Source organism: Lissotriton helveticus, chromosome 9, assembly GCF_964261635.1.
Source record: "Lissotriton helveticus chromosome 9, aLisHel1.1, whole genome shotgun sequence".
Classification (NCBI taxonomy): Eukaryota; Metazoa; Chordata; class Amphibia; order Caudata; family Salamandridae; genus Lissotriton; species Lissotriton helveticus.
In genome coordinates, this window is record NC_136070.1 from 973,626,149 (window position 1) to 973,652,601 (window position 26,453).

At 46.9% G+C, this 26,453-nt stretch overlaps 1 protein-coding gene across 1 annotated transcript in view; it reads left to right on the top strand.

Annotated features, from left to right (window-relative positions):
• Positions 1-555: 555 nt before the first annotated feature.
• The window catches only part of LOC144783338 (maestro heat-like repeat-containing protein family member 1), a 112,869-nt gene continuing 86,971 nt past the window's right edge, over positions 556-26,453 (top strand). Inside the window, exons 1-3 of the mRNA XM_078662363.1 lie at positions 556-774; positions 2,247-2,345; positions 3,684-3,805. Coding sequence (XP_078518489.1) covers positions 636-774; positions 2,247-2,345; positions 3,684-3,805 — 360 coding nt within the window. The 5' untranslated portion in view covers positions 556-635. The remainder of the gene's footprint in view (positions 775-2,246; positions 2,346-3,683; positions 3,806-26,453) is intronic.

The following is a 26,453-nucleotide window of genomic DNA, read 5'->3' on the forward strand; positions in this document are numbered from 1 at the left end:
CTCACATTATTACCTATACCCCACATACTGACTAACAACCGTTGCACCACCACAGTCATTCTCACCACCCTCAAACCATATGTCTCACAAAATTTGGTAAACGGCTGTCAAACCGAGGATGGCCATCAACCAACCATTTTGTACCTAGAAGGAAACTCTAGGTACCAAAATAAATGTAACAACTCAAGTAACATCCACTGACATCCTGGCGAACCAAAATGAGGAAGTGCCTTCTGTGAGTACCAAAATGGTAGTAAGTTTAGGATTTTGTCTTAAGTTAGTTCTGTGAATCGGGCCCTAAGTGTTTGGTAGTCAGCGATATTCTGTTACAAACTTGAGGGACATCTTGTCCTCCATATTACAATTCCATTATATCCTATGGAACTTGTAATATGGTGGACGGCATATCCATCACATTTATGACGGAGTATCCCATCCGCCAAACTCATAATCAGGCCCTTAATGATGTGTTTAGGCATCTCCTGTTTCACAATATTGTCTGCATACCTGATACTTTGTACTTAATTCTTGTTTTGGATTTGTTTATCTCGTCTGGTGTTTTTGTCATAAATCATTTAAATGACCAATATTTCATATTTCTGCATATTTAGGAGAATTCTGCTGAACTTGAAAGGATGGCTTTAATGTGTCAAATTGCTCTTACCAAGGGGATACCAATGTCAACATCTTCTAGGATTGTAAATCTATTTATGGTGCCATCTATTCAAGAGGAGATTGTGTTTTGGGCCATCCATCAAATGACAATTCAATACGGTAATTTCAAAAATGCTATGTTGTTGTGGAACACTGTGATCTGTGGCAATCTATCGGATTCTACATTGCTTTTAGGTCTGGCTGCAGATAGTATTATCTGACTTTGGCTCATGTCATCACACCACTCAAATACACAGATAGTTGGCTTTGAAGCATGCCCTGACAGATGTTGGCTTCTTCTTTCTGGTCCCTTAATAAAGTGTTTCACATTTTGTATTAGCCCATGGTGGATTAATACATTTTACATTGGTTTTTGATAGTGGGTCAACCACTAGCATTGCATTTCTATGCAAATTGGAAGTGGAAAGAAGCCACACAGGGTATATTTAAGTTATTTTCTACATATGTTTCAAACAAATAGTGGCATTGAGAATAGAAGCCCATGACTTTGTCTTTTCAACCCACATAGTTGAAACACTTAATTTGTGAGGAAATTGACAATGAACAGGAAAATAATATAACAGCAACACTATCTGTTGCGACCCCATGTCATAATGGTTATGCAAATCAACTCTAAGATGATTACTTCTCAGACAGTGCTCATTAAAGACACAAACATCTCAGTGCTAATTCTATCAGGAGGCTTCAAATATGGAGCTCCAGCAATAGGCCTTTGAAGTGAATGGTTGCATCTTAAATATAGGTCCACCGACAGCAATTCTTATTGGACAAACATGTATTGCTACTATTTTGGTTATTATGTTAAAATGATACATATTGTTTTAGATTTGTTGTCGTTCGTAGTCCTTTCACTTTGCAGATTCACATTTTAGCACCATATTCCAGCACCAGATGTTCCTTACAGGTGTTGTTTCATTATGTCTCTTGCTAAAAAACAGTTAAAAACTAAACAGCTCCACACAAACTAACTACATAACTATGAAGCCTTTCTTCTTACAAGGATTTTGGATTTCTGTAAAAATGCAGCAACCCTGCTATAATTCCGCTCTCCTTCATCACCCTTATAAAAAGGTGCAAGTGAATCCAGGGAATCCAGGGTAAAGACAATGTGAAACTTTCTTTTCCGCTTACTGATGGAGGCTGATTGCCTTATATGAGCTGTAAAAAGTTGCTTTGTCTGGAGCATGTTTTGGCTAAATGCCCTACTTGCTTTCTCCAGCAAAGTTAGTATAAACTTTGCTGTAGATGCAGAAATGCATCAACTGCTCCAAGATGCAAAAATTGTAGTTAGGTCTTACTTGTGGGAGCCATGTTAAAAAGGAGTTGCAGTCATTTTGTCAAAAAAGAAAGGCGCCCATTTTCCTATATCAAATCTGGTGAAATTTGGTTCCCCTTTACCTCGGAGGTTTGAAGTTTCATTTGCTGCTGAGTGGAAAATTTAGAAAGCCATGCATCAAGTTAATTTTTAACATGTATCATAACAAACACATGAGCTTTGGAGCACACTCATCATTTTAAGTTGGTATTCGTCTTTCTTTTCATTAATAATGATTTTTTATTTTCTCTTGCAGGACCAGAAATTGAATCACACCTGGGTCTGATTCTCAGAACCTTCTATCCTGTAATGAAGACTGCTTCTACAGTCAACCAGAAATATTGGTTTAGCCTTGGTGTGTACGTGCGCTGGTGGAAGGGTGGGGTTCTGTATGATGGTTGCGGGAGTGTGGGGAAAGGACACCTTTATTAAGAGATGCAATTTCTTATGTCTGATTGGTGCAGAGAATAATAGTCCATAGTCATCCCATAGTTTTGAGCAACTTCTAACTTATCTGCATTGAATACTCATTTGTGGCCCAAATCAGAATTCAACTGCAACATTGGTCTGCATAAAGTGTAACTCCACTACTTTCTAGTACATCTGCCAATTGAACTTGCATGCTGAGCTGCAGTGTCAAGTTTGCCATGTCAGAAGGGGAACACATCTCATGTCTGAAGAGCACACCTCCAGGAAAAACCTATTCTTTTTAGTAACCAAAATATAAGGGCCTGATTTAGAGTTTGGTGGACAAATTGCTCCATTGCAAACTTTACGTCTGTTCCCGCGGACTTATTACAAGTCCTTTATATCCTATTATACCTGTAATTAGACAGACCAGTTCTCCATCACGTGTGTGACGGGATACCCATCTGACAAACCCAGAATCTGGTCTTAAGTTATGAAATTACCTCCATAGGAAGAGGAGCATTAAAACCTGCAGAAACCGTGCATCATTTTCAAGAGGTATTTGTTTATTTCATTTGCACAGGCATCTCGCTGCAACCTACAGCTCACACAATTGCAAACTAAGCACCATATTAAGTAAATGTTTTGACTGGTGCAAATCATGGAGTTAATATATTTTAACCATTTTTACCACTTAAAAAATAGAGAATGCAGGAAGCAAGTTTTGCTCCCAACTAAACATTTACAATATTAGGACAGGAAATTTGAGTCCACACTTTTTGTAATGTTTAAAATAGAAAATTGAGTGAATCAGATGTATGAGATTAAATTGGTTCCGTTTCTTCCTTCCTGAGGAGCAAAATAGTGCAAAATCATTACACCACTTTTTTTACTCTGGTGATACCCGAACCAGCACTTCTTTGTTAACCACATACAAATTTAAGTAGAAAGCACCCTTGTGATACATATTTGTCCTTTCATTCTTTTGAGTTCAATACAGTGAGTTGCAGTAATGTGGAATGATTACCATGTAATGTCTAGTGTCTAGAATGCTACAAAAGTACAATAGGATGTAGGATTGAAATGGATGCCATTACATGACCCATGAGAGTCAGAGAAAACCTATGTGAATTGAGTCTAATTCATGCAAAAAATCATTTGCTGTCAGCAAACACATTGCACTGTTTTTGTTCAGTATGTCCTACCAGGCAAGGTGGTGAATGTGCAGAATAATGCAACACTTAAGCCTTTGATCTTTAACTGTGATTTTTTACTGTTTCTGCAGTCATTGAGATGTTAGCAGGCCAGTTTGCTGCCACTGTAGATGCTCCCTTAGTCACACTTTTCTTTGAAGCCTACTCAGCCTGCAAGGTCTTTCTTCTTGAAACCATCCCCAGTCTGCAGGAGGTGAGTTGGAAAAGTGGGGAAATAACAGAGCGCAGAGGGTGATTTATTAGAGCTGTACCGTTTTGTGAGAAGACTGATTTATACACAAGACTCCCTCTGCCTTTGAATATGCACTTCATTTGATGAACTACAAACAAAATGTAATTCCTTCTCTTGATCCAGACTTGCAATCCCTATTCTTGTAGATTACTAAAATGTGTAAAAACCTGTATTGTACCATACCAAGTATCCAATGCATATCAGGCAGCTATGTAAAACAAAATTAAAGCTAAACCATGTCATAATACTAAAGTACTAAGGAACAGTAAGTGTAATAAGTATTTTTGAAAAAGAAAGGGACAGAGTGAGATACTAGGGTAATTTAATAAAATCGGAGTTGCAGGAGTCTCTGTTTTACGTCTACCACAATCTTAACAGGTAGAGGAGGCAAGGAGAACAATGGGTATTGGGATAAAATGATGGTACAGATTTAAAATGGTATTGAGGATTAATGGCAGGAGTGGTAGTGAGGGGCTTCAGGGAAGAGATGACTTAAGTAGGGGAGTAGGAAACAGGTGAGAGACGTGGTGGGTGGCAGGGAAAACATATAAAATACAAAAGTGGAGGAGGGGAGTAAACAGGGAGAGTGGATGTAGAACTCTCATCCAAATAACACAAGTGAGGGTTGTGAGGGATACGGAATAGGAAGGGTATGGCGGCGAACCCAAGGGTCTATGCACTTTTAAAAATGGAATTGGAGGTAATTACTCCGATATTAAATTCATTAATCAGGATAAATATAAACACTTGGAATTATAATATATTTGAAGTATTTGTGGAAACAAATTCATGGATAAGATTTCTATTTTTCAGAATCAGTCTTGTCTAGTTTTTTATACTGCCAGTAAAAACAAGCCTCTGCCTTTGTAAGTCAAAAAAACGTCCTGGAGAACAGGTGTCAGGTGCAGCTGCCTCTACAGGGAACCACCTACTTCCACATGTGGCTCATGTTTTTTAGTAGTTAATGTCTAGTGTGGGGTACTGAAAACCAGGTGTAATTTAAGTGTAACGCTTGCCAATAATTCTACCCTCACTTACGCTAATAACCAATGCCCCCAAACTCATAACCCCATTTCTAACACCCAAACCACCTGTGCCCTCCATATTGCTCTTCCCTCTATTCACCCATTTTCCCCTACTCTTCATCCTCTTAACACACTTCTCCCCCAAACCCTGATGGTACCCTTCCTCACACCCCTCTCGTCCTCTCCTCTCCTCCTCTGCCCCTTCCCAAGCCTCTACTTCTAATCAATCGCTCTCTCCTGAATCCCCCTTGACATCCCCAACTCACTCTGCATCTCCCCAAATCTCTTGCTCATGAACAAACCAAATCCCGCGCCCTCTAATAACACTCCCGCCAACTCCCATTCTCACCTCTCCAACTCCCAACCCCACCTCCTGCCCCAGCTATACTACCAAAATACCCCTCATTGCCCCTCACTCTATTACACACCCTTCTCCGAGCCTCCCTTTTCTTAACTACACTCCTTCTCCCACATTGATGTTATTTCTCCCCACACTCATTTCAACCTCTTACCCTCTACTCAAAACTATCTCCTTCCTCTCTCAGTGCCCCGCCCTCCTCCACCCCCCCTCCATGCCTCGACATGATTTTACGTCCCTCACCTACTCCCGACAACCTTCCCTCCCTGAACATTAACTTCCTCCTACCAACCAATACTGAAAATACACCCTTCCCCACCCCTGCCCCTTCTGTTCCCCCGCTCACCCTCCTTACCCAAACACTCATCAACATTGACTGAAATATTACTACCTTAGTGACCAAACTCTCTCTACTTAGAGAGGATTATAAACAACTTATATCCCTCAGCCCCAGGGCCCCCCACTTTACTTCTACTTCTCCCTACTTCTCCCTACTCTGGCTTTCAAAAGGTCACTGTCAGAAAAAGGGTTACCAATTCTGCAGGGGGTAGCATGGAGCCAAACTTCAGAGGACATGTGTGAAGCATCCACGCAGTACTCACAGACGACACACCAGGCACACCACAAAAGAGACACGACACCGCTTCTGGTTAGAAAAAGAATAAGTGTTGTATTATCTCCAACCAGCAAAGGTAAAACACAACAATAGCAGTAATCACAATGAGGTGCCAACTGGCGCCAGAGCAAGTATACCCGGGGGATTATTTACAAGGAAAAATGGGAGAAATAAGAAAAAGGGTTAAGGAAGTCCATTAGTGTCCAGCTGAAATAAAAGAATGTCAGGAAATGCGTAACACATATGATTGATATTGCAGGGCAAACTCAGACCTTCATCCTTGGCCTCACCTAGAAGTAAGTTGTAGGCGTAAAGTCAGGCATTAGACATAAGATACACATTAGGTATGAAGGTAACTCCTGCCTGGCGTTTGCATCCACTGCAACAAAAGGAACATTGAGCAAACAACATTACATCAGGCCTAGAAAGGCATATTCACATTTACCATGGGCACCAATAACTCTTTGGAGCATCCTGGGGCAAGTAAGTACACCATCAAATCAACCTTAGGTGCCGAACCTTAACATCAGGCAGGAATTCACGAGCACCTCCTGCAAGAAAAGAAACAATGGGTGCATAACATTGACATCGGGCCTACAACCTCAGTAGAGGGACCTCTGGGCATCAGGCAGGAGCCTTATCCTTGGGCAGGAATCACGGTGCTCATAAGATTTGCAGAGCACACATCCACATTGGCTCAACTAATCATGAGTAGGGGCACAGTGACCTAAGCACCCAGCCTTAACCGAATAGGGGCTCAAAAGCACTTCCCGGTGACATAAAAACACTAGGCACCCAAGACCGGCATTCCCCCCCCCCTCAACAGTGGTATCACACATGAGGCAGGACCATCTGCAGCTAAACTTCCATAGCCTGACTTCCCCTATTGGCCTGGAATCAGGCAACTAACTACTGCAGGCACAACCCAGGTCCCTGAACCACCCGGGGCCCATACCTCCGAGTCTCTGTCCTGGGTCTACTGGCCCAACGTTGCAGGTGCCCGCTGCCAGGCGGGGCACCTGGAGAACAATACTGTTCCTGGGAGCGGCAGTTCACCACGGAATGCTGGCATCGGGGGTTGGGCACCGACAGTATGCCCCGATACACCCCCCAACACAGTCTGTTTGATCCCCACACTCACCGGGCTCTTGGCAATGTCTCCACACTTCTGCTCCTCGCTCCGGGCTTCCTGGGCAGTAGGGTGGGAGGCAGGCACCGACAATGTGCCTCGATGCCTCACCAGACAGACGCAGACACTGCTCCCCGAGCGGAGGTGGGGTAGGCTCCTGCCCTATTTACAAGGCTGAGAGGCGGTAGCGCTTAGGAACACAAAAGCAGCCTCTTCCAGCTGCGCAGCGCTAGCCACCACACAGCGCTTCTCCTCAGCCCAGCTCCTCATAAAGCGCTTCTAGATCACAGAGCTTAGCAGGCAGCACTTATCCAGGGCCAGGCAGCCCTTCCAACAGTCCAGCGCTTGGTTGAAGCGGCGCTTTGCAGGCACACACAGCAGGCAGTACAGTTCAGGCACTTCAGGACTACCCAGGGCTTCTGCAGCACAGCGCTTCCAGGATTATAGCGCTTGGCATGCAGCGCCTCCTCCAGGCCCAGCACGTCCAGGAGCACAGCGAAAGGGGGCGGACAGTCCCAGCAGCAGGCTCAGGGTAACACTCCTCACCTCCTGGGGGGGGGGTCCCAGATGCTCCTTCCCTTCTGGGCGCTTCTTTGCGCAGCGCTTGCATAGGGCAGGGTCCCGGCAGCTCCAGGGACCTAGGGGGGCCCTCCTTCCTCAGGGGTCCGGGGGACAGAGCAGTAGGCACTACTGGGCCAGGTCAGCAGGTAGTGGGGGCATCATCAAAGCAGGGTGGTAGGCGTTTACCATCCCCACTGCAGCGTGGCCCTCCTCTCACACGGCAGCCTGAACTCCTGATGTGGGGCTCCACTAGCCCTGGGGACAGTAGGGGGGTCCTAGATGGGTGCAGGGTCCAGCACACAGGCCCAAGTGGCGGTATCCCCTGGCAGCAGGTCCCCTCACATTCCTGTCCCAGCTCTGTCTCTGCTCATCACATCTCTACTGCTCTCCCTATACCAGAATGCCTGGAAGCTTCTAGAAGGTCCCTCCAAATGCTGGGATTGCTGGGTACCAGACAACTAGACCGCTAACCCACCGCAGACAGGCAAACTAGTTCTAACTGGCTCAGGGGGAGGAGTAGAGCACCCTGGGTGCCAGGCTTTCCCTCCAAATGCATGGGTGGCTGGGTACCTAACAACTAGACTGCTAACCTCCTGCAGTCAGGTGGCACAACGCATAGCCTTGGCAGCCATTTTAAATGCAAAACACAAATGCAGCATTTCACCAGGGTACATGTTTACAATGGGGGAAAATAAATGTACACACCATTGCATTACATTTAACATTAACATGGCGTCTCACACCACACATGGACTATTCAGTAACCTTTACCATGGGGGAGACATCCTACATGTTGGGGGGTGAAAGCGAAAAATGTGGGGGAAAAGGGCCAAGTTCAACAGTCACTAATCCCAAACACTGGAGAACTACTCCCCTCCGCTGCCGTACTCATAGGCCTCATCGCACATTGAACGGTCTCTCAAAATCTGACCTCTCTGCCCTTTGCAAATCTTACCTCCCTTCAACACCGCCTAAGGATCTCTCCCCCTCACTCTCTCATCCCAGTTATCCTGGGGACTAGTCGAATCCCCCCTCTCCCTGCTCCCCCAGACTCCCCCTTCAACGTACCACCACTCGACCATTTGCCATACATCTGAAATCTCTCACCTTCCTTCAACACCGCCTAAAGATCTCTCCCCCCTCACTCTCTCATTACAGTTATCCTGGGGGCTAGTGGAATCCCACTCTCTCCTAGCTCCCCCAGACTCCCCCGCAACATACCATCTTCTTCTCCCACCCTCTCAAAACTAACCCTTATCCCCTAACCTGTATGCTTGTCAACTGCCGCTCGGCCGGTTGCCATGCATCCGAAATCTCTGAAAATATCTTGAGTGAAGTTATTGATATCGCCTTCCTCACTGAAACATGGCTGAATGATCACTCATCACCCATCCTTGACCTACTCTGCCCCCCTGGCTACTCTATCATCAGAAAGGACAGACCAGTGGGGAAAGGAGGGGGAATAGCTATAATCTTTAAAAACCAACTCCAACTCTCTCTTGCCAAGAATACTGACTACTCAACTTTCGAATACCTAGGTGCTGAACTCAATATCTACCAACTCTTGGTGACACTCCTCACTTTGTAGACAAATTATCCAACCTTCTTACTCAATCCTCTCTATCTAACTCCAAAGGTCTCTTCCTTGGCGATCTCAATCTCCACTGGAATGAACAAGATAACCCCTCAGTTACACTTCTTTCCAATCTCCTAGAGATTAACGACCTCAAACAACTCTGCCTCTCCCCAACTCACTCTAAAGGCGCCATTCTTGATGTCATCATCTCTAACAATGACCTGGCCTCCCTTTCCAACATCATCCCTATTGACTAGTCAGACCACCACCTCATTCGTTTCACAATCTCCCCCTCGGCCCCGATCCCCCCACCGAAAAGCACCATTACTGTGAAATTAATTAGAAACTTTGATCTCATCCCCCCCGGAGTATTGGAGTCCAAACTCAACTTCGCCTCACCCCTCTTTCTCTTAACACCAATGAGCTCACCGAGCATTTCAATAAATCGGTCTCTGAGGTTCTAGACCAAATAGCTCAGTCTAAACTTAAAACAAAAAAAAAATCCCCTCTAAATCTTGGTTTAACTCAGACCTCAACATAGAAAGACGTGCTCTCAGAATGACTTAAAGAACCTGGAAACTAGACCCTTCTCCCACCCATATTGCCCTCCTCAGAGCTGCCAGATCCTCCTACAAGAAACACATCTTTAATGAAAAGGTATCTTTTTTCTGTTCGCAACTCTCAAGTGCCAAATATAGACCCAGAGAACTGTTCAACATTGTTAGAAAACAAACCTCCGCTACCCCCTTTAATCTTACGGCCTCCACTACCAAATGTGAAGAAATCGCCAACTACTTCTCTGAAAAATTGGCAAGATTGATCAAACTTTTGCTCAAATTCAGACCCCTCCCAACTGACAGAGTACCCCGGAAGCCGCCCCTGTACTCCCTGCCTTAGCCACACTGCCCCCTGTTTCATCCCCACTCCTTTCTGCTGCAATCATACCTGAAACCAACTCCGCCCACCAACAACTTAAAAACAAAGCCTCATTTCATAATTTCCTCCCTGTATCCAAACTTGAAGCCTCTAATATCTTGTCTAAACTAAAACCATCTTCTCACACAAAAGACCCTCTCCCTTCTAACCTTGTCCAAGATCTTAAACATGTCATTGTCCCATACTGGACCATTATCATCAACTCCTCCCTTACCTCGGGGTGTGTCGTAGTCTCCCTTCAACTTGGTCAAATCACCTCCATTCTCAAAAACCCTAAAGCTGATCCTGACGATCCTAACAACCTCCGCCCTATCTCCAACCTCCCCCTCTTCTCCAAAGCCCTTGATAGATATGCCCTACTCCAACTGGACAAACACATTGACACTTTCAACCTTCTTGACCCTCTACAATCCGTCTTTCATAAAGGCTGTAGCACTGAAACCGCATTGCTAAAAATCGTTGATGACATCCACCATACCCTGATACGGGTGTGTCCTCCCTACTCATTAACCTCAACCTCTCTGCTGCATTTGACACTGTCAACCACACAACCCTACTTAACACACTCAAATGTTGGTTTGGCCTTAATGGCCCTGTCCTTAACTGGTTCACTTCCTATTCTCAACATAGAACTCAACAAGTCAAAATCAAAAATTGTCTCTCAAACCCTTCTCAAGTCTCTCGTGGTGTTCCCCAAGGTTCTATTCTCTCTCCAGCACTTTTCAAACTCTTTATGGAACCCCTCACTGCCATACTAAAACAAGCCAGAATTAACTAGTACCTATTCGCCGATGACACTCAACTATACTGTAAAATTAAATCCCATTCTGATGTCCTGCACCTAAATAACACCTTGATTTTGATCCAATCCAGGTTCCACTCCAACCATCTCAACCTCAACCCTAATAAAACTGAAATTATTCTTTTCTCCCCTGAAAACAACTCACTCCCTATGCAATCATGGATCTCCGATCTCAATGCCCTCAACTGCCCACTCTCCTTATCCAAAACAGTTAAAACTCTGGGCATTACATTTGACAATAAGCTTACTCTCAATTCCCATATAAAAAACTAGGCTAAAGGAGCACTCTGCACTCTCTGCCAGCTCAAAAAAATAAAACCATTCATCCCAGAAGAAGATTTCAAATCCATACTGCTAGTCCTCTCGAAAATTGACTACTGCAACGATATCCTTTCCCGAACCCCCAAAGTCCACCTTGCCCCCCTCAAAACCATAATCAACCTGGTGGCCAGACTTATAACGGACACTAGACGTTTCAACCACATCTCTCCTGCCCTTAAAGTCCTTAAATGGCTTCCTCTTGAAGGCAGATCTGCCTACAAAACTGCCTGCATTACACACAAAGCCCCTCACATTAAGTCCCCGATCTACCTCTCAAGCAAACTCAAAATAGCAGGCTGCTCCCATCAGTTGAGAAGCACCAACACACTCCTCCTCGTCCCCCCTCTTCAAAAAAGAAAGCCTCTAAATCTCGTTCCTTCTCAGGTAATGCTCCCAACATATGGAACACCCTCCCTATTGATTTATGCTGGAACCCCTCTTACTTCAGCTTCAAAAAAGACTTCAAACTCTACCTGGTTCACAAATATTGGGGCCCTTAAATCTTCTCTCTTTTCGTCTACGCCTCCCTCTCCCCAAACAATCCACCCCTCCTCCTCCCCCCTGACTTTTCTTCCCCCTCTCCCCTACCCTTTCTCCCCCTCCCCATCTCCGTGATCCCTTCCTTTCACTCCTTCACCCCTCCGCGCACATCAAACCTGCTTCCTAAGCATGGGCGGATTTTGCGGATCCACGATTCACAAATTTGCGTATTCACGGATCGTGGATCCGCAAAATCCGCGTACCAGCGGATTTTCGTAATTGCGGATTTGGGGCGGGGCTTCCATACGAGTGCACATGCCTCTTGTGTGTATAAAAGGTCAGATACCGATCATAGACAGCTGCCCAGCCTTGACATCGCTCACGATTGTTTTTGGGGCCGATAAATGAGTCACTGAATTTAAGCTTCAACTAGGGCTCATGCTTACATAAGTAAGCTTCCGGTTGAGGTTTGATTTTGTGCCAGGACCATCGTGCCAGAATGAACCCTGCCCTTCATATTTATTCAACAAGACGCCACCGTTTTGGGAAGAGGGCACAGCTGCCTTGCCTGTAAACTATTTTACGATGGCGCCGGCAAGCTGCCAGCGCCATCCTAAAATAGTTGCTACATTAGCTTCAACAGGAAGCGCGAATAGATAAAATCAAGCAGATGCACGAGCGCCTGCTTGATTTTATCTATTAGTGCTTCCTGTTGAAGCTAATTTAGTAACTATTTTACGATGGCGCTGGCAGCTTGCCGGCGCCATCGTAAAATAGTTACAACAACTGGCCAGCAAGGGTTGAACTTTTGACCTAGGAATCCGCCGCTCGCGGATTGCGAATTTTCGGTAAATTCGCGAGAGTTCGCGGATCGCGAATTTACCAAAAAAAAGCAAAATCCGCGAGCGGAGCGGATTTAGCGCTCATGCTTACTGCTTCCTATATACACTAACCAAGTAGTTAATCCTCTTGTTGCTGTAAATAATTGTATGTACGCACTATATCTTTTCCTTCAAGCAGTTCCCTCTGTCGCTTATTTACCAACGCAAAATGTTATGTTTACTTTGTTCCCTATACTGAAAAATTTTATGTTTACTTTGTTCCCTATACTGATCTTAACTTAACACCGCACTTTATTACTGTATTTTTTAACTTTATGATGTGTATTTCTTCGGATACTTTCCGACTGTATTATCTTCATACTTATGTAAAGCGCTCTGATACCCATGGATGTAGCCAGCGCTATAGAAAACCTTTCTAAATAAATAAATAAATACATTTATCTGAACAGGTCTGGGGGCAGGTTATCACCACTCTGGGACATTTGGCCTCCGTCCTGCCAGAGGAGCAACTAGATAAAGAGCTTCCATGGTTGGTTAAAGAGGTTGAAAGCCTCCAACCCCAGCTGCCTGCTGATATGGCATTTCGTTGGCTCAAGGTGAGTGTGACCTCGATTTGCTGTCCATGCCTGCCACTGCAACCATTCCCAAGTGATCCGCTCCATAATGAACACCCTATCCCATAGTGAGAAATTAGCTTCAATGAAATAATAAATTATTGAGAAATGAGGACCAAATACAGAACTAAAGAATTCCATTGGTGAGTCACTTACACCACAGGTGGAGGTGTGCAATTGTTCTGGCCTCCATAATGTGCACTTTGGGCCAAGATATTGGTATTCCACACCTGACACTACCAATGTTCTGAGTATCAGTAATTTTGAGTTACAGGAAAAATGTATGATTCCAAGTTTGCCCCGAAGGTAACCATGAGAAACGGAAATACCACATCAATTCAGACTGTAATTCCCCACTATTTGACAAACTCACACCTGATAATTTCTTCGGCTTTGAGCTGGTGTATTGAGTGGGGAGATGAAGGGATTACGGTGAATATAGTTTCTGATAGATACATCTGCCAGTGGATTCCTCACCTTGTGAATATCCCCCTTGCGTCAGCAACATTCGGAAATTCTTTTGTAGCTTCACGCCGGCGTGGACGTGGATGACGTCATAGAGGCATGGTATCGCACGCGACTCCGCTGACGTCACCGACACTACAATAGGCCCACGCCGGCGTGATGACATCAGTTCCCTTTTTTCCGCGTCGTCAACGCTAACGGTTTCAGAATCTCAGTAGCCAACTGGTGACTTTGTTACATTATTAGCTTTCTGCTTCTTTGTATCTTGTTTCTTCACGATGTCGACAAAGAAGACCGGCTTCAAGCCCTGCAGGGAGTGTGGGAAAATGATGTCCATTACTGACCCGCACGAGGCCTGCATTTGGTGTTTGAGCTCTGACCATGATGTGGATGGATATTCATCTTGTCGGAAGATGAACCCGAAGGCCCTGAGAGAAAGAGAGACCAAACTCCTGGTAGCGAAGCTGAAGGCTGGCAAGGGAAAATCTTCGAGGTCGAGGTCGAGATCGAAGTCAAGATCCAGATCTCGAGAGGAGTCATCTTCGAAGTCCGCTTCAGGCCATGCTTCGAAGTCGAGAAGGAGACATAAGAAGAAGAGGCATGAGTCCTGACGTCATTCCGGTAAGGAATCGGGCTCGAGGTCGAGGTCACCGAAGAAGGTACGTTCCAAGGTGGTCACGCTGGATATCTCGGATCATGAAGGTGAGGCCTCGCCTTCGGAGTCGCAGGTACAGTCGCCTACTCCGGCTTCGAATCTGTCTCCGGCGCCGTCCCCGGCCCGTGATGAGGAAGAGGTTCGGGTGGATGCGGATTCTGCGCCTGTCGAAGAGCCGAATCCGAACCCTCCACAAGACCAGCCTGAGGGTTTTCAGCCACCCTTCCCAGCCCCAGGCCGGGACCCATCAGCATTTTTTAATGCTATGTATGGCGTCTTTTCAAGGGCGTGGTACCCCTCTGGCGCACCTCCGGGTCCCATGGGTCCTCTGGCCTTCAATTTAGGAGTCCCTCACTCCTATCCTCCTGCTCCATTCATGCCCTTTATGCCGGCTCCGACGCCGCCATGGCAATACCCGGCTCCGCCGAGGTCGTCGACGCCGGTTCCGGCGTCGCCCGCTCCAGATTGACCTCAAGAGCATCCCACTGGGCCATCGGATTCGATACCGACCTCGATCCCGGCTCCGTCGGAGTCGTTGGTGGATCCGGCTGCGAAGCGTGTAAAGGAGAGGTCCAGAAGAGAAGCGCAACGCCTTTTGGAGGAGCAAAGATATTTGGAATCACGTCCTGATATGGAGGAAGGTGAATTGGAGGATGATTGTTTTGAAGATCTGGCTGATGCTGGTAGTCTGGATTTTTCTTCTGAGTGGGAGTTACCATCCGGCTCTGATACGCCTTCAAAGGACGTCCAGCCTTCTCATGTGGTGATGAGGAAGGCAGCAGAACTTCTGCAATTGACTTTACCAACAGTGGAGTTTAAGTCTAATCTTCTTACTGAAGTTTTGCATTCACCTAGCTCTATGGTGGAACCATTGCTTCCGTTTAATGAAGCCTTAACGGAACCTATTATGGAGGTGTGGAAAAAACCACTGACAGCTCCTGCAGTATCCAAGAGTGTGGCGAGAAGGTACAGAGTTGCACCTGAGGACCCTGCTTTTCTGACGTCTCATCCGTCACCTGAGAGTCTAGTCATACAGGCAGCCGGTTCCAAAAAGAATGTGAGTGCCTTTCCTCAGGTCCCTGGTGACAAAGAGGCAAAGAAACAAGATCAGGTGGCTAAAAAGACCTTCTCCTCTGCAAGTATGGCGTTGAAGTCAACTAATGCCACTTGCCTTATGGGGAGGTATGTGCATGCCCTTATGGACACTATGCGTACTTTAGCTCCTAAGATTCCTGATGACAGCAGGAGAGATTTTGAGGAGGTTTTATCAGATGCACAGGCTGCGGCACGCCAAGTGATACAGAGTGGTCTGGACACTGCAGACTCGGTGGCACGTATCATGGGCACTGCGGTTGCCACTAGGAGATCGGCTTGGCTGAAATCTTCAGACTTTTTGGTAGATGTTCAGGTGGCTTTGCTGGATCTGCCGTTGGATGGATCTGGCCTCTTTGGCAAGAAGGCTGATACGGCTTTGGAGAGATTTAAAGACAGTAGAACAACTGCTAAATCTTTAGGGCTTCAAATCAGAGGTTCTTCAGCCAAGAGGTTCAGAGGTTTTAGACGCTCTCCCTTTCGCAACTATCGGCAAGGTCAGCAGCAGCAGCAGCAGCAGCAGCAGAACCCCTTGTACAGATCTTATAGGGGAAAGCAAAGAGCTAATCCTCGAGGTCATCAAGCCTCTTCCTCCTCTACCTCCTCTAACCCCCAGCCTCAGAAAAGCAGCCCTAGATCCGCCATTCAGGATCATGTGGGTCCGGTGGGGGTCGGCTTACCTACTTTCTACGGGATTGAGAATCGGTTACATCAGATCTTTGGGTTCTCAATCTCGTAGAAAATGGGTATGCCCGTCCCTTTCAGGAATTCCCTCCCAATTACCCTCCTTGCCAAGGTTTTTGCACGGAGGAACATCTGTTACTCCTGCAGGAGGAGGTGCTGACACTGTTGAGAAAGGGTGCGATAGAGGTGGTCCCAGAGCAGGAAAGGGGTCAGGGATGCTACTCCCGGTATTTTCTGATACCCAAAAAGGATGGCAGGCTTCGTCCAATCCTGGATCTCAGGATCTTGAATCTCTATCTGAAACAAGAGAAATTCAAGATGCTCACCCTTGCACAGGTTGTCCAAGCGCTGCTGGAAGAAGACTGAATGGTGTCGCTCGACTTGCAGGATGCGTATTTCCACATCCCGATCCTGAAGTCGCACAGGAAGTATCTCTATTTTACGGTGGGATCGCGACACTATCAGTTTGCGGTCCTTCCTTTTGGAATTACTACTGTGCCTCGAGTCTTCACCAAGGTGATGGCGGTGGTGGCAGCACATCTCAGGTCGGGGATTCCAGTATTCCCCTATTTGGACGACTGGCTGATCAAGGCAGAGTCGTCAGAGAAGGTGCTCCAGCATCTGCAGGAGACAACTCAGTTGTTGTACCGGTTGGGTTTTTCGATAAATGTACCCAAGTCTCACCTGGTGCCCTCCCAGCGCAACCTGTTCATAGGTGCTGTACTGGGCACAACTGTATGTCGTGCATTCCCTCCACCTCAAAGGATTCGCGACATACAGGAAATGATTCCTTAATTCTACAATGGAGCGGTCGTTCCGGTCCTGAAGGTCCTTTGCCTGCTCGGTCTGATGGCTTCCTGCATCCTGTTGGTCAACCATGCACGCTGGCACATGAGGGCGCTCCAGTGGTGCCTCCGCAGGCAGTGGTATCAACACAACGGAGATCTCAGGGAGTCGATCAGGATCTCCAGAGAAACTGCAGCTGATCTGTCTTGGTGGGGTGTGGAAGGAAATCTGTCTCAGGGAAAGCCTTTTCATCTACCTCCTCCGGTGGCCACAGTAGTAATGGATGCATCCACTCTAGGGTGGGGTGCTCCTCTGGGGGATCTGGAGGTCAAGGGTCTTTGGTCTCCAGAGGAAAGGTTGCTTCAAATCAACCTTCTGGAATTGCGGGCGATACGTTTGGCGATCAAGGCCTACCTCCCTTCGCGGTCTGTCGGTGCAAGTCTTGACGGACAACACGACCGCGATGTGGTATATCAACAAGCAGGGAGGAGTAGGGTCGCAGTGTCTCTGCAGAAAGGCTCTGCGCCTCTGGTCCTGGGTTCAGGACCACCAGATTTGTCTGATTGCAAATCATCTGGCCGGAGTTCTGAACGTGCAAGCAGACAGTCTCAGTCGGCAGTTCTCGGCCGACCACGAGTGGAGGCTTCACCTGGAGGTGCTTTGTCACGTCTTTCAGACGTGGGGGACTCCTCAGGTGGACCTGTTCGCCACTCGCGAGAATGCTCACTGCCCGTCATTCTGAAGCCTCCAGTTTCCGATGCAGGGAGCCTTGGGGGACGCGTTTCAGTTGAGTTGGGACTCGCAACTCCTTTATGCGTTTCCTCCCATACCTTTGATTCCTCGGGTTCTGAGGAAGATTCGCCAAGACCGGGCCCAAGTTATATTGGTCGCCCCGGATTGGCCAAGAAGGGTGTGGTACACGGATCTTCTCCACCTCTCCTCTCGCCCGCCGCTCCGTCTCCCGTTCAGGGCAGATCTCCTCTCTCAAATGGAGGGGCAGGTTCTACACCCCCACCTCCAGACATTACACCTTCATGCTTGGAGATTGAACGGGGCAACCTGAACTCTTTTTCTCTCCCACACGATGTGGTGGATGTCATATTATCAGCTAGGCGTTACTCCACTAAGTCCATTTATTCCTACAGATGGGCTAAATTTGTCTCTTGGTGTGGGGAGAGGTCTGTTGACCCTTTGAAAGCCCATTTATCTGATATACTACAGTTTGCTCTTTCTTTAGCGCGGCAAGGATTTGCTGTTGCTACGGTGAAGGGCTATCTTTTGGCATTGTCGGCATTTCTCTGTTTGCCGGACCAGCCGTCTCTTTTCAAATCTCCTGTAGTTTTGAGATTTCTGAAGGGACCCACTAATAAGTTCCCTCCTACTCCTTTTATTGTTCCTCAGTGGGATTTAAATCTTGTATTAACCTACTTGATGGATTCTCCCTTCGAACCCTTACACAAGTGTCCCATGAAGCTTTTGTCTTTTAAGACAGTCTTCCTGGTTGCGATCACCTCGGCAAGGAGGGTAAGTGAGCTTCAAGCTCTTAGTTCCAAGCCCCCGTTCTTGACCATTCATGCTGATCGAATGGTTCTTAGGACCAGGGCTGCTTTTCTCCCTAAGGTGGTGTCTCCCTTCCACTTAGGTCAATCTATTACCCTTCCTACCTTTTATCCTCCCCCTCATCCTTCCAAGGAGGAGGAGAGGCTACACCGTCTGGACCCCAAGAGGGCGGTGAGTTTTTATATTGATAGAACTAAAGACTATCGAATGGATGACCAGCTCATCGTTGGGTTTGCTGGCTGCAAGAAAGGAAGAGCGGTACATAAAAGAACTCTTTCAAGATGGATCATCCTTTTTATAAAGATCTGCTACTCTTTGGCTGGTAAGGATCCTCCAGAGGGTATTAGAGCCCACTCTACTAGAGCTAAGTCTGCAACATCTGCTCTTTCTAGAGGTGTGCCTGTTGAGGACATTTGTAGAGCGGCTACTTGGGCCTCCCTCCACACTTTCGCAAAGCATTATTGCTTGGACACTGAGGTGAGGAGGGATGGCCACTTTGCGCGCTCTGTCCTCCAGGATTTTCTGGTTTAGGAGAGTGGACACTCTCCTCCGGGAGTGGGGACTGCTGTGGGACTCTATTCACATGGTGAGGAATCCACTGGCAGATGTATCTATCAGAAGAACAAGTTACTTACCTTCGGTAACGCTTATTCTGGTAGATACAGTATCTGCCTGTGGATTCCTCACTGACCCACTCGCCTCCCCGTTGTCCACTCTTCTATACCAGAGTCACTGTAATGTATTTATTTTATTATCAAGGAGTTGTTTATTTCAAATGTTTTATTGCATTTGCTTCACACTGTGTGTGTTAACTTGGTATTTGTACTGCGTATACTGTGTATATGTCTACTGTCATTGGTTCGTCCGTGTGCCTCGAAGGCACGGAAAAAAGGGCGGAACTGATGTCATCACGCCAGCGTGGGCCTATTGTAGTGTCGGTGACGTCAGCGGAGTCGCGTGCGATGCCGTGCCTCTATGACACGTCCACGTCGGCGCGAAGCTACAAAAGAATTTCCGAATGTTGCTGACGCAAGGGGGATATTCACAAGGTGAGGAATCCACAGGCAGATACTGTATCTACCACAAAAAGCGTTACAGAAGGTAAGTAACTTGTTCTTTTCAAGCATTCATTCTAAATACTGAACCAGCTAAATTCTGATTTGTACACAATGTGTGAAGACAGCTTGAGAAGCAAAACTTGTATTTTTATTTGTTACATATGAAATCAGGATAAATAAAGGAAATATGTGAACCCAAACAATTGTGCTAGAATTAAAAAAGAACATCAACCTTGCTGTAATTTTTCCACTTGTTGTGATACTGGGTAAGTCAAATTTGGTTATTTAAGTGAAATCAAGCATACTGACATCCCATATTGGTGCGTTAATCGCAACAGAACAGCAAGTCTTCAGTCCCTAGAGCCCAGCGATAGGTCCTGAGCAGCTATGAGGCATCCTGAAGCCTCAGTGACCGCTTAGAACATACAGAGGGACATTGTATCTTCTCTAGTCTGAGGGGCTGCTTACAGCCTTTGAAATACAAGTTGGATACCACAAGTACATTTTTAAAGGACCTTCACTAAAGAGCACAATGACTTTGCATTACACTCCTGGTGACCAAACATACAGGTAAAACAAGGTAATTTTGAGAGGAGCCCTGGAATTGTATCATGTTGGTAATCAATAATTTGTTGCCATTATTGAATACTACTTTTGGTTGCTATGTGAAATTTAAAAAAAAACATTAGCAAAGGAAATAGTCCACGTATACTGGGGTTCATACTGTATTTGCTGAAAAAGCAAGAGAGACGTAGAGCTTGGTGAAAACATTATTGGGATCATTATCTTGAATCTTCCAATTTTCATTTCCACAGAAATATTGTTTGGAGAGGCTTTAGAATAAAAGATTAGTGCCGAGGCTCTAAGTGGGCCAGTTTCTGCAGGGTCTGATCACTTACAGTTCCAAGGACAAGATGTTCAAATTTCCTTACCAGGCCTTCTTTTGACAGGCTCCACTTGGAATAAACATTTGAAAGCCAGCTAAAAACCAAAAACAAATCACAAAAGTTTGGTGTAAGACATACTGACTATGCACTTAATTTGCGCCATTTTTCCGATGATTCTTCTGAGTCTTCACTGTAGGTGAGAAAGAGAATTCTCCTCATTAGCATCGGTGAATCTAAATGTGTTCCTAAAACAGTGTTTAGGCACACATCTTTTGTCCTGCAGCTCCTGCCTCCAAGTTACTGGAGATTCTCATAAGCAAATGCTCCCACATTTAGGGACCTCTGTACTCCCTTGGTGCACAGTCTGCATGACTGCAAGGGGGACATTGAGGAACCTTGGTCCACAAATGTTAAAAGTGAAACAGGTGCAGTGGCACTGGGATCCAGGGCTTAGAAGAACACCCAAATTAACGCTGTATTGTACTATCTAACAGAAAACAAGAGGCTGATTTCCTTTCAGTTGTGCCCATCTACCTGTGCTACATCTCAGTGTGCCCTCTAGCTGGAGGTTTATCTGGTTGACTTTGTATGAGGATATATTGTGGGGTTGGAGCACTTGGAAAAGCAGGCAGATACCTAAAGGTCCTCTGCGATGAAGAGGGAGAACCAGGGGAATGAATAGGAGGTCACAGAGATGAGGAGGAATTAATGGAGGAGGAGGACCAGGTCCACCAGCTTGATTAAGAACACAAGGACCTGTCCAGGAAAATGAAGAGAAAGCTATAGCAGGAGGACCATGAGAAAGACCTGGAGGATCACACAGCCAAAGACCAGGATGACTGGGACCACCAGGACATGAGGATCAGTGAGCCGAACAAAAAGAGGAGGCTGAGTAAAACTAGGTTGAGAAGTAGAATGAGGAAGCCCAGAAGGACCAGAACCAGAAGGCGAAAAAAGGGGAGAAGGATGGCCAAGTAGAAAAGGAAGACTATCAGGAGGACGAAGACCACCAGAAGAAGAAAAAAGATGACCATATCCACAAGGAGAACCTAGACCACTACGAATACCGCACACAGGATGAGGAGAAGGAAGATGACCATGAGGATGACTAGTAGGGCGTCAAGTGGGGAGAGAAGTTGGCCTAATGACTAGGGCGGTTGACCTTGAATTTGGGGAACCGGGTTTAAGTTTCGGCAATGACGCTGAACATCCTGTGATTCTGGGCAAATCACTTAATCTCCCGTGCCTAAAAAAAGGAATGTGACCTCATGTAATGCAACTGGTGCTATGTAAAGCGCTCTGACACCCGATACCGGGTCAAGTTCACGCTGTATAAAACTCCATACATTTTTTTTACAAAGATGCCCATAAAGTTTTGGGATTTCAAGACCACCAGAAGGATTTTGAACACTAGAACCAACAGGGGACAAATACCATGCCCCAGAACTAGGAAAACCAAAAGGATCAAGACCAGGAGGACAGGGAAAAGGACTTCCAAGAGGTAGGAGAAAAAAGAAGAAAACCAGGAGGAGGAAGACCAGAAAGAGGAGGAGGACCAAGAAGAGAAATAGGAGGTCCAGAACAACAGTCACCACCATGACCATCCTGAAGGCCAACACCAAGACCGCTAGGAGGAATAGCACCAGCAGATTTGGAGTACCAGGATGAGGATGACCAGGACTAGCAGGACCACAAGCATAAGGACAAGGAAGATCATGAGGACCAATAGGACTCAGACCAAAAGGAAGAACAACTAGGACGGGCACAGCAAGAAGCACCATGGTGAAGATAATATTTACCAACAGAAGGATGGTCTCAGGAGGATGAGGGCGACTTATGAACAATGAACAATACCCAGGAGGCTAGGACCAAGAATATGTAGATGAAGACCAGGAGGAGGAGTTTGAGGAAAACTACGAGGTGGCAGAAGGGAAAGAAGAGTAAGAGGATGTTCAGGAGGAAGAGATCTAGAAAAAAGAAGAGCATGAAAATCAACACAAAGATTAGGGGAACTAGGAAAAGGAAGACTTGGTAAACCGGGAGCATGAAGATGAAACCCTTCAGGTGGGATACCAGGAAGAGAAGAATGACCAGGAGCGAGGGACAAAGGCAACTAATAAGACCAGGAGCACTAGGATTACCAGGTTCACCAAGAGAATTGGTGGACCATTATTTATTTATTTATTTTATTTTATTTTATTTAAAACATTTATAGAGCGCGGCTGTCACCTGGCAGGTATCCTGGCGCTGGTAACTACTCCTGGGTTTTTAGGCGAGGGGGTGAACTGTGGGCGAGCGGACTTAGAGGGGTGGGCTAGGACTTAGAGGGGAAGAGCCATGTTTTGATTCGCTTCCTGAAGGGTAGGAGGTGAGGGATTTGGCGAATATCGGCAGGCAGACTGTTCCAAAACTTGGCCGCAGCTACTCTGAAGGATCTTCCCCCTGTCCTGGCCTTCTTGCATCTGGGTACTTTCACAAGGCAGGCGGTTGCGGACCTAAGTGTTCTGGTGGGAATATACCACGAGAACAGACGTTGGAGAGGTCTAGGTCCTGCACCGTGTAGGGCCTTGAAGACCAAGCAAAGGGCTTTGAAGGCAATACGTTGCTTCAAAGGAAGCCAGTGCAGCTCGGCCAAGGCGGCGGTGGTCGAGGATCTCCTGGTCCAACCAAGAGCCAGTTTGGCTGCAGCTGACTGAACTCGTTGGAGTCTGTCCAGCAGTGTCGCAGGGGATTCAAACAGGAGGGCATTACAATAGTCAAGGCGACTGAGAATAGTACACCTGACTATCAATGCTCGGGCTGAAGGTGGTAGTAGAGGCAGGATTTTGCGCAGTGAGCGCATAAGGGCTGAGCAGGTGGCGACTGTTCTTGAAACCTGCGTTTCCATGCTCAGTTGGTGATTTAGCATGACGCCCAAATTGCGAACACTGGTAACAGGTAACGGATTGTTAGTGTTTTCCGGGGGCCAAAACTCAGCAGGCAGAGGGCGGGGTATACGGCTCGCGGGACAGAACAGAACCTCGGTTTTTGAGGAGTTAAACTGGAGGGAGTTCCGGTGTAACCAGCCTGCGGTGTCTCTTAGGCAGTTATGGAAGGCTTCTAAAGAGATGGAGTCTTCGCCCTCCCAAGAGAAAAGGAGCTGGGTATCGTCCGCATAGTTTACTGTAGTGATATTGTGCGATTTAATTAAAGTGACCAGTGGTTTCAAGTAAACATTGAAAAGAATCGGATTGATGGAGGAGCCCTGGGGAACACCGTGAGGGACAGGGGAGAAGACCGATTGGAAAGGGGGGAGGGATACAGCCTGTTTTCTGTCATTGAGATAGGAATGAAACCAGAGCAGGGCCGTGCCATCGATCCCTGCCTCTCTCAGCCTCTCAAGCAAGGTCCCATGATTGACAGTGTCGAATGCGGCAGACAGGTCTAATAAGATCAAGGCCACAGCTTGGCCCCTGTCTGCACGCATTCGAAGCTCTTCCATGGCAGTGAGCACTGCAGTTTCAGTGCCATGGGCTGGGCGAAAGCCAAATTGGAATTCGTCCAGAACGTGATGCTGCTCGAGGTGGGTTGAGAGGCAATTGCTGACCCAACGTTCAAGCACCTTCGCCGGAAATGGCAGAAGTGATATGGGGCGGAAGTTGGACAGGCATTCTGGGTTCAGCGTAGGTTTCTTTAGTAGCGGGGTGATGAGCGCTTGCTTCCAGGGGATAGGGACGAAACCACAGCTGAGAGATTGATTGCAGATCATCCGGAGGGTGTGGAATAACTCGTGCCCGCATGCTTTCCAGATTTTCGGGGGTAAAGGGTCAAGGGGAGATCCCGAGGTGATGGCCAGTGCCAATTTCTCAAATTCTGCTTGAGAGATCAGGGGGAAAGCCAGGAGACTATTCATAGGAGGGCACAGTGACCTCGGAGAATCAGGGTTGGTGAAGCCAACTCCGGGGGGGGTTGGGTGGTTATGTGACGGGGGCGTTGCCAAATTGTTGATGATGGTCTCAATTTTATCGGTGAAAAACTGAGCGAGGTTGTCGCAGAGAGTCTGAGATGGGGGAATGGAGTTCTTGATGCAGTCAGGATGTATAATATTATCCAGGATCTGAAATATACTTTTTGGGCTGTTAGCAGCGTTAGCTATAGTGGAGCAGTAGTAGTTCGATTTACTCTCTGCGATGGCAGATTTGTAATCACGGAGTGAGTTTTTCCAGAGGGCTTTATTGTTGTCGCAGTATCCGTGTCTCCACTTTCTCTCGGCCTGTTTACAGGCTGATTTGAGGGTTTTCAGGGAATCATTGTACCAGGGAGCAGGTGCTCTACCTTTGGGTTTGCAGAGTTTTAAAGGGGCGACCGAGTTCGAGATGAAGATAATTCTCGAGCTGAGGGATCTATAATTGTTTTCCACTGAGCTGGTAGGAGAGAAACTGTCCTGCACCTCAAAGACTTTAGTGGAGGTGCTGAGTTTTTCTAGAGCTTTCCAGTTTCGATAAGAGAATTGTGGTGGAGAATAATTCTTGGGCTTTCTTATTGTGACGTTGGTGATGTAAAGTTTAATGAGCGAGTGGTCCGTCCAGCTCATAGGCAGAATATCGCCTACTTGAGTTAAATTAGGGCTTGAAAAAATAAGGTCAAGACGATTGCCTGCGGAGTGGGTGGGGTCCTTTATCAGTTGGTGAAGCCCCACGCTGTCACAAGACAGCAGAAGGTTGTCTAAACCTGTATCTAGGCTGCCGTTTGGCCAGAGATTGAAATCTCCTAGTATAATAAGTTTGTTATGGGAGGTTGCCATGTTAGTGATGATCGTAAGGAGAGCTTGTTGTTGCGGGAGGGAAAATGCCCCTGGCGGTCGGTAGCAGATGATCACCGTAAAGGAGACTCCTGGGTGGCAGTTTATAGTCAGACCAAAGAGCTCGATTCCGGGTACAGGATCTATGTCAATGGTGTTCATTTGCCAAGAGGCTCGGAAGATGACGCCAACTCCGCCGCCGCGGCCTTTGGGTCTGGGGAGATGTAGAATGTTGAAGTTTAGAGGGCAGGCAGATGCTAAGTCGGTCTCACAATTGGCATGTGTCCAGGTCTCAGTTAGAAAAAGTACATCTAGATGGTGTGAATCTATAAGGAGATTGATTTCAGTGGCATGCTTCGGTAGAGATCTGACATTCAAGAGACCTCCTACGATTAAGCCCTTGTGGGTGAAGTCAGTTAAGGGAGAAGCAGTCTCTTCAAAGGTGAGCTTACCTTCGTGCGCATAGCCTCGTAGATTGAGCAGTGCATCCCGGGTGTAGCAGGGGGATTGAGGGCTGGATTGGGCAGGGTAAGTGGCGCTAGGCGCGTCCTCGTCGCGGACGAGCGCAGACGAGCTTGCCTTAAGCGCGCCTTGGGCGCGCAATCGGCGTGCCCGCTGCGCTCGTCCGCTGCGCTTCCGGTATTGACACATGGGTTATAGTGGTAGCAAGTGACGTGGAAGGGGGCGTGGCCAGCAAGAGATGGGCGTGGCTATCGTCTCCCTCGGCGAGCAATGGCGCCAAGAAACGAGTGAATTCCGTTTCCCAACAGCTAGTATTCAGCTGCTCTGGGAATCAGGTGAGTGTCAAAGTAAAATCAATGTGCAAATCGGCAAGTATTATAAGAGCAAACACACAGCATACAGTTTTAAAAATGAGCAGTAAACACCTCCCGGCTTTTCGCCTCAGGAGTAGCACAAGCAATAGAGCAGCGCTCGAGTTCAGCGCGCCCTATTTATCTCTGCGGAGGGGGCGTGGCAAGCAAGAGATGGGCGTGGCTATCGTCTCCCTCGGCGAGCAATGGCGCCAAGAAACGAGTGAATTCCGTTTCCCAACAGCTAGTATTCAGCTGCTCTGGGAATCAGGTGAGTGTCAAAGTAAAATCAATGTGCAAATCGGCAAGTATTATAAGAGCAAACACACAGCATACAGTTTTAAAAATGAGCAGTAAACACCTCCCGGCTTTTCGCCTCAGGAGTAGCACAAGCAATAGAGCAGCGCTCGAGTTCAGCGCGCCCTATTTATCTCTGCGGAGGGGGCGTGGCAAGCAAGAGATGGGCGTGGCTATCGTCTCCCTCGGCGAGCAATGGCGCCAAGAAACGAGTGAATTCCGTTTCCCAACAGCTAGTATTCAGCTGCTCTGGGAATCAGGTGAGTGTCAAAG